General features: G+C 37.6%; 1 protein-coding gene across 3 annotated transcripts in view; it reads left to right on the forward strand.

Moving 5' to 3' along the window:
- The first annotated feature begins 8,962 nt into the window (after nucleotides 1-8,962).
- LOC120439144 overlaps nucleotides 8,963-12,869 on the forward strand; it is a 59,607-nt gene continuing 55,700 nt past the window's right edge. For all 3 annotated transcript variants that reach the window (XM_039609897.1, XM_039609895.1, XM_039609896.1), the window contains exons 1-6: nucleotides 8,963-9,106; nucleotides 10,380-10,661; nucleotides 11,420-11,533; nucleotides 11,641-11,656; nucleotides 11,747-11,832; nucleotides 12,005-12,055. In XM_039609897.1, coding sequence (XP_039465831.1) covers nucleotides 9,031-9,106; nucleotides 10,380-10,661; nucleotides 11,420-11,533; nucleotides 11,641-11,656; nucleotides 11,747-11,832; nucleotides 12,005-12,055 — 625 coding nt within the window. In that variant the 5' untranslated portion in view covers nucleotides 8,963-9,030. The remainder of the gene's footprint in view (nucleotides 9,107-10,379; nucleotides 10,662-11,419; nucleotides 11,534-11,640; nucleotides 11,657-11,746; nucleotides 11,833-12,004; nucleotides 12,056-12,869) is intronic.

Consider the following 12,869-nt stretch of genomic DNA (forward strand, 5'->3'; position numbering starts at 1 on the left):
AACATAAACAAACTATAACCAAAAACTAAACTATAGCCTGAGGATGTAAACACAAAAAACATAATATGGTATCATAAATGCATGAAGCAAAAATTAGGCCTCAGGATACTGAAGAATATGAATCTTGGTCTGTAACTTAAAGCTGGGTCTGAAGACGCAGCACCATGACAGTCCCTGATCTCCTGCTATGTCACGTTTTCTGTGCAGCCTTAGTCAGCCTAAGAAGTGTGATTTCACCAGAACTGCTGTAATAAGTGAAGAGAAACACAAGAAAACTATGTTAAGCTTAAGAAAGGCAAGTCTACACAGCAGGACACACAGTGTGGGAGCCAGGTTAATATAGTTCAATTTATATTTGCTGTTAAACTTATTTTGCGTAATTAGTAATTTAATAAGTATAATTTAATAAGTAAATTCATGTTTATAGTGAAACTAAAATTATTTTATTGTATTTGTTTTGGCTTGCTAAAGTAAAACTTTGAATATGTTCACTTTAAAGGCTAGGTTTATAGTTTAAAACTCTGCATCATGGATTTATGCAAATAACTGCACACAGTGCTGAGGGGGTGTGGGGAAGCATAGCAGAGGCAAGACGCTGCAGAGCCACGCGGTTTTCCTACCGTAGTTTGTTTGTTGCTGAGGATAACTTAGACCTGATTAACCCCGTAAGACGATTTACAAGCTTTGAATTATATTTTTATTTGTATCTTTTCATATCGGAGTCCCGTGGAAGGTTTTTCCTCTTCAAATGAACATACACGAGTGAAGGACGGGGAAACACACAGGACCCCACAGAAACAACTTGCTTGGAAGTTCTATTTTTATAAACGAAAAGAAAAATTGCTGACAGGACTGCTACAAAGAGGAACAATGCTGCCCAGTCTATGGTTTCTGTTCAGGATGAGGAATAATGAAACTATATCCACAACCACAACGTGTTTAAGTTAGAATTATTACAAGTTTACAAGTATTATTATTACAAGTAGATGAGATGTGAGATGGCGGCGCGGCAACAGCACGCTGCGCCCACCCCGGACCAAACAGTGCTGTTTTTTGTGTTCTTTCTATCGCCTTTTCATCGTGACCTCTGAGCCACATGGACACCACAACGAGAATAATCGGTGTTCGAGTTTACCAATGGCAAACACTTCTAAATTACAAGCATCACACAAAAACTGACCCGGAACTGCTGAAAGCGCAGAGCGTCCTTGGGTTGCTACCGAAACCAGGCCCTCAGTCCTCGGCGTTGCCTGATGCTGGGGGACGGGTCGCCGAATGCGGTGTACAAGGAAGCAGAAGCGCGGCAAGCGCGGCGGGGTCCGTGCTAGGCTAAAAGCAAATCCAAGCCGACCGGCTCTTCCATCCATCTTGCTCTCAAACATCTGCTCATTGGACAATAAACTGAACTGCATCCGACTCCAGCTGACCACACAGCAGGAATTTAGAGACTGCTGCGTCCTTGTTTTCACAGAAACATGGCTCAGTGACAGAGTCCCGGACACCACCGTTCAGCTACATAGGATCACCACATCTCTGCCGACAGAAATGCAGCTCTGTGTTGTAAGACTCAGGGTGGTGGCTTGTGTGTCTACATCAGCTTGGAATGGTGCAAGAACTCTGTGCTTGTTTGTAATTACTGCTCATCGCTGGTAGAGTTTATGACTGTTAGATGCAGACCTTTTTATCTAGCTCGAGAATTTACTGCTGTGCTCATGACAGCAGTGTACATCCCACCCAGCGCTAATACTAGGGAGGCGCTCTGTGAGCTGTACTGGGCGATCAGCGAGCTCCCAAACTCACACTCTGATGGACTGTTTTTTATCGCAGGAGATTTCAATCACGCAAATCTCAAGTCGGAAGATCATTGGAGCCCCTCTTTCCTCCATCACAGACACTTATACCACCTGCTCCATCCGCAAAGCCACCAGCATTGTGGAGGACCCCACACACCTCTCACACACACACTCTTCACCCTGCTGCCTTCTGGAAAGAGGTACTGGAGCATCCAGGCCCTCACTACAAAACTACGGAACAGTTTCTTCCCACAAGCCGTCAGACTCCTGAACACTCAGTGACTGGACTGACACACACATCCACATCTTCATACACGTCACTACTAAGCACTTATCTGCAGTATCTCACGCACACACACACACACATGCAGACACACCTACTGACACCAAGTTACTTTTGCACAATAATACTCAGCATTTTGCACATTTCCATTGCACTGTCTTGTGTCTGTATCGTGCTGTTCTGTCTTGTCTTGTTTATTTTTGCAGTTTTTTTCACATTGTGCTTTAATGTAGTCCTGTGTTTGTCTATTGTATGTTATGTGTATCTCCAGGGTCTCGGAGGAACGCAGTCTCATTTCACTCTGCACTGTACCACTGTACATGATTGAAATGACAATAAAAGCCAATTGACTTGACTTGAATTAAACACAAGCCAGAAACAAATAGAAAAGGTAAACAAGAGGTGCAACAGACTCTAACATGCAAACTTGAAACAGAAGGAAACAAACGAGAGGCTAAGAACATAAGAACTGATACAAATACATCAGAAGCAGAACACTAGTGACAATAACCAGAAACTGAAACAGAGACCTAAGCTCTAGAGATACTTAGGAGATAAATAAATAAATAGCATCATAAATAATAATCAAACTAAGAACCAGAAGGAATGTCCCATATGAAGAAACACACAGACCAGTTGGATGCGCGTTAATATCCTACATGATACGATGAGGAAGTATACTCAAAAACAAACTACTGATAATCACTTATAATATTTAAATCCCCGCTAAGATGGATCAATTACAAAACACCTACAGATACAAGTGTAAATTTTCCCAACATGGCTGAAAAAACTATTTAATGTGCAGCTTTAGATGACAAACTCATTATACACATAAAACAAAATCTCTATAAACTCTAAAAGACAAAATGCAGCAGCAAAATCAGGGAAACACACAGCAGCAGGCCTCTCTTCATCCCTGTTTAGCACAGGTGAAAAACACATAAATGGTGGTATAATGGATAAAAGTCAGATTCAATTACTATTTTTCCCTTTAAAAGTAATCAAAAGCACTTTGGGGACATTTAGCTCTAAGAACTAACACTTAGTAAAGCAACACCAAACTTAAACTTATAAGTTAGTACAGGGAGAGGAGCTACAGAGAATCTGCCTTACCAGTGTGGAGATCATGCAACTCTGGCTGGGAACCCCCACACATGCAACATGTTTGCTAGTGGTGTCCCACTGATTAATGCCCCCGACAACAGTGACATGTGGAACCTTATTATTACAAAAATTCAATTTAAATAATAAAAAATAAAATCTATACAATGCAGTTTTGTAAAAGTTCACTGTGACTCACACATTATTACATAGTATATTATAGCTGCAGCTACATACTATATATATATACATATAAATATATAAATAACATTATGATTTATGATTTGCTTCAAAATGTTCTCTAACTGCACCTCTTTAAACTTTGGTTGAATACTTCTGCTTTAGAGGAAGCTCATTTCTGCATTCTCATTCTCTCTGTCACTACCCAGAGCTTGTGACCACACAAGGGTAGGAAGATAAATCAATCTGCCAACAGACAGCTTCGCTTTCACACTCAGCTCTCACTTCACCACAACACACTGGTCCTGCATCCATATCACTGCAGATGTCACCCAGTATCACCCAATCCACCTGCCAATCTCCCACTCCACTCTTGCCACAAGATCCTTAAAATCCTGTGCTTTGGGCCAGAACTCATCCCTAAACCACAGTTAATACTTCAACAATTTTCCACTGTCAATCATGGCTCAGAGTTGGAGGTGCTGATTCTCATTCCCTCCTCTTCACACTCAGCAGCAAATCGCCTCAATATGAGCTGGAGTCCACCATCTTATTAAGTTAGGGGTGCAGTAAGCACAACTGTATTTCACCAATAACTGTACATTATCAGATTGCCATGGTAACTCTCCCTTGCTGAACTGCTTGCTTCCTCTTATTGCTTCCTTTATTTGACTTACAGCGTTAATTCTGTAAAACACATTCAAGTCTATAAACAGCTGCTGTGTTTGCAGCTGTGCTCTGCTATCTAAAAATGTAGCCATGGAAATGAGTAACTAAGTGTGTAAGTGTGCTTTTTAGTTACTAAGTGTAGCTAAAATGTACTTTCATTATTTATTAATACAGCAGTTACAGCTACTTGTAAGAAAACAGAGAGGAGCTGAGAAAGGGGGCAGGACTTCATCTCGTCTCACGGTCACTTCTGGTTAAGGACACATTTCTATTTTAACTTTTGCACGCTTACTTTCTGTGAGTGAATTTATGACTAATCTACGATGTCACCACAGTGGAAAGATACGTTAAAGGAATCTGCATTAGTTTAATGAAATAAAAATAAACATATTTTTAGTTCTTGATTTCACTGCTGTGTGAGAAAGTGTGTGGATTACCAACATCTGCTGTGAACATTTGCTGTCAGTAAGTATGACATCTCTGTTTATCAGCTGGTATGGGGGCTCACCTCCAATGTATTTAATGTATATTTGAAGCAATGTAATGATTTTGTGCATCAGTATTTAGTGTATCGTCATCACCTTGTAAAGGAGCAGCAGCAAACTCAATGACTACATCTGTGACAGGAAGGGAATAGTAACAGTTTATTCTCTTGGTGGTCTTTAATCAGTCGTCTTCATTTATGCATCTACTGCAGTTTAAAACGATCTGAATGATGTATTCATGTAGTGTTTATGAGGGTAATTATTATTGGTGATAAAGCTCCTAATAATCAAACCAAGCATACGAGCAGCAGACAAAGGCAACAAAATGTCCGTCGCTGTCTCTGTCAGACCTCAGTCAGATTTTAATGCATGTAACGCACAAGTCTGGAGTTATTACAGGATATACAAAAAGTCCATAGACAGCACTCTAAGCAACCAGGAAAAACTTATTACTAACCTGTAACTTTATTATCTAATGCTAGATAGATATTTGTTAGCAATCTGAAGACTGATTGCTACAGAAAAACTATGTAATAAAAGGTTTGCACAATCTTACCTCTGCCTGTTCTCCATCTCCCAGAGAATTGCCAGGGCCATAAACACTTTTTATTACTTCCGGCAGTGTAACAGCATGCAGTCAGAGGGTAGTTTGTTTCAAGGTTTAGAAATATTTGTTGGTATTTTTTCTGTCAGTTTGAAAGTTTGTAAATATTTATTATGGGTACAGATAGTTTTGAGAAATGAATTTAACCAGATATTGTATCTAAATATAAGAGAAGACAAATGTTTAACTGTCCATTTACACTGTAGTCAGTGTGTTTATGGTATGCAAAGGTACAGCCAGAGTTTCTTGCTGTGTTTCTGGGCTGTAAAATCAACTAAAAAAAGGTTCACATTTTAAACTTCTCTTGGACATGTTTTTTTCTCATTTTGCCTCTTTGGGCACTCAGTTGAGCTCATGTCTGTAGAATAAAACTTTACAACTGTCTATTATTGTTTAGTTCCAGTATATTGGTTTTACCGCCGTTTTGATGAAAATCTGCTTGATATGCAGGAGAGTATAAATACATCACATGATGCTGTAGTCAGACCTTGTTAAGTTGTTATTTCTGTGTAAAAGGAAGGAAGCAGAGAGAAGAAGTTAAAAATAAAAAGTCTTTGTTTCCTTCACAGCTCTTTGGTATCTGCTGTGCTGCTGCTTCACTCGCTCTCTTTACAGAAAGTTGTAGAAGGTTTCAGACGTGTCACTGCTGGATGTGAGGATGGGAGCCACTTTGCTCTGTGAGCTGGGCCTATTCTGTGAGTACATCACTGACTCCTATTGTTTGATTCAGTAGACATTGATAAAACACATAAGGGCAGTCATTAAAGCCAGTGCTAGATTTAAACAGCATTTTATTGCAGAAATATTCTTCCTTAGTCAAGGTATAAAAGAGTACTAGACTAATCCTACTCCTGAGTAAATGAAACTTGCTTCCTAAAGGAAGATTAGAGCTCGTCCAGGCATAAATGGAGATTTAAAAAAAACCTCCCAGTAGGCAGGTTAAACTTCAGATTAATGTTGTTTGCTGTAGAAGACACATAAATTAATTAGAATATGTCAGTGTTGATCAATGAATACCACCTTCTAGACAAATTCTTGTTGACAGAAGTGACCCACTGCAATTTGTCAATGACATCAATTTTTGAGATTGCTTTCTAATACATAAAGTAAATACTGGGGAGATCATTTCCCTTTTGGAACCCAGTCTTTCATCGGCTGACCAAAGAGGATGGACTGTACCATTTCAGGTCATGTGATCAGAGGACTCTCATGTTTGTTACCAACATGGTTGTTTGTAGACTGGATCCTATTTTAGTGCACTGACTCAGATCATAGTAGACACTGAAAACTTCAAGTGTTTTAAGGAGCTTGGTAAGAAAGCGACTGGACTTTAAACCCTAGTTGGATTGTTCCTTAAGAAGGTCATTAACTCACTATTGATCATGTGCCTCAAGAAATGAGACACATCAATACCAACAGTGTTTTATTTATGTTACATTTGAGTGTCTTTAGTTTGATAATGTCTGAAGTTTCTGTCTTTATTGTAGTGCTCTGTACGCTCGTCTGCACTGGACGTACTCAAGGTGACTGAACAGTTTTCCTTCTTCTATTTCTTCCTTTTTGTTTAATAAAGATTATTCTAAACCTGTATGACTCTAATGCAGATCATATTTGTGTTTCTATTTATTTATTTCATTTTATGAGAATATAAATAAAGTATTATCAATCAATCAACATTTTGCCTTGAGCATTACATAAAGTGTTTCAGATTGCTTATTGTTTGTTTGTGTTGGATTCTAGATGCTGTGCTAACTATTGAACCCAAATGGTCCAGTTATTTCATTGGAGAGTTTGTTACCTTCAAGTGTAACATGAATGAAGGAAAAGACACTGACTGGTGGTACACAATCAACAAGGATGGTCGACAGGATGTCCCCTACAGTGCACACAAAGTCTACACATTACAAATTAGCTCTACAGGTGACAGTGGTCAATACCAGTGCTCTGGTACCTGGAAGGGGACACATTATACAAAGATCAGTAATGCTGTCTTTATAACTGTATTAGGTAAGTCCTCAGTGATTAATAATGTGATGATTCCTGTTAAAATACTCATCTGAATTATAAAAAAATGTGTGTTTAATAAATGTTTCATTGAAACTGTTTTATTTCTGATGTATTGAAACTTTAAACTTTAACCATGACCATTGCATTTTACCTAACTTTGTTCACAGTACACACTACAACCAAAATACTCAGACAATATGTTTCTTGTCATTACAACATGTGCATGTTTTAATGTATAACAAGAATAACTGTGGATGAAATTTTATTTAAATAATGAAAAAAGAAACATCAAAAGCTCCATATAATTTAAGGTGATGATGTTTCTGTTATCTAAATGTGAAACCAGGAAGATCCCTCTGAACCCATCAGTGTGTTTCCTTCAACAGTGAACTGCATTAGTTTACATTCAGTGTGACTTCTTCAGGTCAGAGATTGGACAAACATTTATACTGTGCTTATTTAGAGATCTACAACCTGAATTACCCGACTAACCTCAAAATTGTAGCTCTCTCACCATGTTAGCAAAAATTAAAATTATCTTAAACTGTATTGAAAAATTTTGAATTTAAGTTAGGATTAGGATTCAACTTTATTGTCATTAGACATTTATAAATACAGGGTAAGGAAATACAGTTTGCATCTGATCAGAGTGCAAGAGTAGTAAGTGCTAAAAAGTAAGAGCAATTATATACAGATAAGTTAAGCAAATATACAAATGTAGAGAGTAAAAAATACAGATGTACTACAGGCAAATGTACAGATATACTGATATATACAGATAAGGGTAGTATAAATAAATGGCGGGATAGTTATGAACAGATTATATACAGAGAGACCAAATATACAGATGACCTACATATGGTGAACAAATCTACAGAATGCTATGAATATATTCACAGTAGTGGAAGCGTAGCACTCTGAGCAGACTAAATAGTGAACAGTGTATGCACTATACAAGAGACTATGTCAGTGTCCTAAACTATAGCAGTAACCAATGTAAGCGTATGGTGAATGTTGAGAATGAATGACAGTCATGATCATGGTCATTAGGAGGGATTGGTGGGTGTGGATGGAAAGGTTCAGTGAAGGACTGAGTTCAGTAAGGTGACAGCTGTGGGGAAGAAGCTGTTCATAAACCTGCTGGTTTTAGTCTGTAGGGTCCTGTAGCATCAGCTGAAGGGGAGGAGCTGGAAGAGTTTATTGGCAGGATGAGAGGAGTCCCTGAGAATGATGCGTGCTCGGCACAGACATCTCTTCTTGGAAGTTGGAATTTAAATAAAATGAAAACGTATTTTAAAATATATGTTCAATGGCTGTATGTTTTCTTTTCTTCTTTTTTATAACTGCAGATAAACCCAGGGCCACACTGACAGCAGGAAGAACAATCATACCAGTAGGGGGCAGTGTGACACTGACCTGCTCTGTGCAGAGCTCTGATGGATGGAAATATGAGTGGTTTGGACGACCCCAAAGAACATATGAAGTTCACATGAGAGATCAACAAAAAAGAGTTATCAGAGTATCTCAAGGAGGAATCTACCACTGCAGAGGAACAAGAGGAAACCCAGTTTACTACACTGATATAAGTGATGATGTCACCATTGAGATAACCTGTGAGTTCAGTTTTTTTTTTAAATGTGCATTTTTTTCCTTTTGACCACATGTTTCTATTTGTATCTCAACTGTTAATATGTGTAAACAGTTTCCAATAAAGTTGTTGTAAAACAACAACCCAACTGGCCTCAGATATTCAGAGGTGAGACGATCACTCTGACATGTGAGGTGCAGGAAGGAGGTGAAACCACTGAGTGGGAGTATGAATGGAGAGGACCCAGGACACCCACACAGTGGACACACAATAATGATGTGACATTCAGAGTTTCTGAGTCCAGCAGTGGAGACTACATGTGTAAGAGTCGACGCAGAGATGACTCATATTCTTCAACAGAGTGGAGTGAAGCCTTCACATTGTCAGTATCAAGTAAGTCATGTTTGTTGTGTGAGCTCCATTTGACAAATGTCATAATGGTCAGCACAGGATGAATTCAATGGTCTACAAAGCCTGTTCCATTGTTAGTCAGACAAAGAGCTGCAGCTGATAGTAGCCTCATTGTAGACAGTTTGTCACCACTTTGTGTCATCAACTTTCAGCTGGTATAGAGACGCCAATGCTGACCTGCTGCTCCATCACCTGAGGACAATAATGACAGAAATACATAAACAGAAAAAAACTGACAAGGTGGAAAAATCATTACAAACAAACACTGAGTTCATTTCTGTGGAAATACAAAGTGGACAGAATGTGTGGGCTAAAGATGTAGTTTATTAGCAATGTTAAATTAGTCAACATTTAGAGATAGCATGATTTATGATTTTTGTCTTTGTGATCAATCGAGTTATAAGGAGTAATGCAATATTTTTCTTGTTCACTTGCATTACTGTGGGATGAGGCATGCTAGAGAGAGAGTGACTTGGTGGCATCAATCAAAATTTTTAGTGACTGACTTTTTGGTTTGTTTTGATAAACCGAGGTGAACTGTGTGAACATTTTTTCTTTCTTTTTTTGTCATGAAATTGATGCTTTCAAACACTTTATTTGAGAATTTTGCATGAGCAGTTTTAGATAAATTAATACATGTTGCTGTATTAATGGAATGAACAGTGATGTGTGAGTTTTTGATATTAGTGTACATCTTTTTAAGAGGAGGTTTGTAGATACTGAGAGATATGTTGATGTGATTCTTCTGATCATGTAGGAAGAAGACTATTCGCTAATCAAAACAAACTTGCCATGAACAGATAATCTAAAAAATGAAAATGCTTTACGAAAGTCTGAAATGAGAAATCTTATAAATAAAGTGTTTCTATTTCAAATTTCTCTGTCCAGCTGCATGGTCTGGCTATTATAAACTTCCATTGTTAAGAACTTGTGTGTCATCTGTTGTGGTAATAAGAAGGAATCACACAGAATAAGCACAAGTAGTATTTTATAAATCTAATGAAGACTCATAATGAAACAGAAAAAAATATATATAAACACTAAAAGAATAAAATGCATTATATACATCTGTAAGAGTACTCATACCATTTCAGTTTGCTCTTTTTCTTTTTCTTTTTTTTGGAAGGAATAAGAGCAAACTGGAAAGGAGGTATACAACATACAGACATATGCCGATTACATCGGGCTGGTGTGATCCCAGCCTGTGTGTGTGGTATATTTATATTTTCTTTCTGTCTTTGTTTAAACTCAATAGCAGATCAACCAAAGGCCCAAATAACTTCTGATATGAGAGACATCCCAGTAGGGAGAAATGTGACCCTGAACTGCTCAGTGAACCCATCATCATCATCTGGATGGAAATACTACTGGTACAGAGATGAGAACTCCTCTGAAGCCCTGACCACACAAGATGCAGTTTTCCACTCAAATGGACAAATCAGTGTCTCACAGGAAGGACTCTACAGGTGCAGAGGAGGAAGAGGAAACCCAGTTTACTACACAGAGGACAGCCAGTCAGTCAGGATTGGGAAAAAGGGTGAGTTTTTTTCTTCTTCTAGGAACACCAAATGTGATGATGTGAGATCCATGGATAAGACATTTAGTGGGTGTATGAATGGAAAACTACCAAAATTCATAAAAAAAAAAAATCAGGAAGGTAAATATGCTTTTAAAACCCGATGATGCAGAATACAAGTGTGAAGGGAGAGTGCACACCAGTGTTCAGTTTGTCAGTATTCATTAGGGTTTTTATACAATATTTAGAATAGATGAAGATGTGAATCTACTTCTGTGCTCGCTCATTATCAACTGTATAATTATCATTACTAAAAAATTCCCACTGTCTGCAGACAAATGTAAATGTTCTCCTGAGCAGAAACAGTCTTAACCTGTTCATTAGCACACAGCCAGCTTTACAGTATAAATACAAAGTGATAACATAGCAATATATTCTTTTGTCTCTGTAAAACTGACAGTATGTATTTGAATTAGCAAACTATTCACAGAATTTATCACCACTCACCTGAATCAAAATCTGCTGTTGGTGTAAAGACCTTTGCTGAGGAGGGAATGATAAACAGGTGATGTGAAATTCAAAAGTTTTTTTGTATCACTATTCAGGTAAATAATCACCACAGAGAAAGATGATAGTAAAACAAATGGAATATTTTCAGTTATTATTAGGAATAGTGATATTGCAAATACAACTATATTTTATGTTTTAAAATGTTTCCATGTAAATTATGTTGATAAATCTGTATAAATACATCTAATTAAAACCTGTTATTATTACAGCAGCACCTGAGCCTGAAAACTCTTCATTTGTCACTCCTTTGATCGTTGGACTCGTTTGTGGAGTTTTACTGATTCTTCTTCTGCTGCTGTTGTGTCGCTTCAAACAGTCAAAGGGTGAGACCATTATTAATGAACATCACAGATGTATCCTGAATGCTCCATGTACTATTACTGCACCACAACAGGTTACAATAAAAAAATGTAACTGTCTTTTCTTTCAGATTCATTCTTTGTCAGGTTGGTTAAAATCTCCCCTCTCCAGTACTAGAACCACATCCTGTGTTTCTTATTAAATCTACAGTTTTACTACGTTTTTTGTTCTACCAGGACTCGGAGCACAAATCAGAGCTCTGCTATGAACCACATGATCAAGGATGAAGCTCAACACAGTCGACATGCTTCAACTCTCCAAGGTCAGCCTGATCCATGACAAGTTTTGTTGTTGTTGTTGTATTTATTAATTTATTTACTGACAATTTTTAAACTCAAAGTCCAATATATCTCTTTTTAGTTTGCTGATTTAGAAGATGATCTAATCCTAATAAGAATTTTAATTTTTAACCTATCATTGGCTTGTTTTTGTAGGTGATGCTTGTGTTTATGAATCAATCAAAGACCTTCATGACACACAAAATGGTAAAGTAGATACAGTAGCATAGAAGTATGTAGACTGTGATTATTTATGTTTAAACATGCACAGCACACAGCTAAGAAAACAAAAAGTAGTTGAACACTTGGATCTTCCAGTGCAACACAGAGTCAGTTCAACTTTAAGGACATCAATCTGTCCTATCACAAAACATAGACCATTGTGAATCTGTTTCCTGAGTCCATCTCATTTTGCCTCCTGACTGATTATTCTCTAGTTTAGCTTTTTTTCCTGTCACTGCTAACAGTCTAATTTCTTCATTTTCTATTTTGGTATAGTTTTTTTTTTTTATGAAATTACTTTTGGGTTTTGTTTTTCCTATGCCAAGTTATGTAATAAACATCATTATTATTATTGTTATTCTAATATTTTAACCTTGAAGAATTATGTGGAATTAATTTCAGCGCTGTTGTCAACAGAGATAAGAGAATAGAAGAAACATTTAAGGAGTCTGTTAATCAGAGCACATTATCTTCTTTTAAGAGGACATAAATAGTATGAGTAGTGCAGGAGTATAGAATGGCAAAGATGGAGGAAAAGTGAAGAGTGATCCTTAAGGTTTGGATTTGAGCTCAGTGGAAGGGTCGTGCTGAGCAGGGATGAAGGAGGGTTGAGCTGATGTGACACTGAAATGAGGGCTAACAGGTTTTCATAGAAAATGTTTTTAAACATGACAGAAACATCTCATCTTTAATAGACCTTCAATAGGTTTATGTGATCAGTGTGGTGTTGACTGACAGAGATATAAATGTAATGAAAATTAACACACTTAACCTTGTTTTATCCTGATCATCTGTCCGT

The sequence above is a fragment of the Oreochromis aureus genome, linkage group 3 (assembly GCF_013358895.1).
Source record: "Oreochromis aureus strain Israel breed Guangdong linkage group 3, ZZ_aureus, whole genome shotgun sequence".
Classification (NCBI taxonomy): Eukaryota; Metazoa; Chordata; class Actinopteri; order Cichliformes; family Cichlidae; genus Oreochromis; species Oreochromis aureus.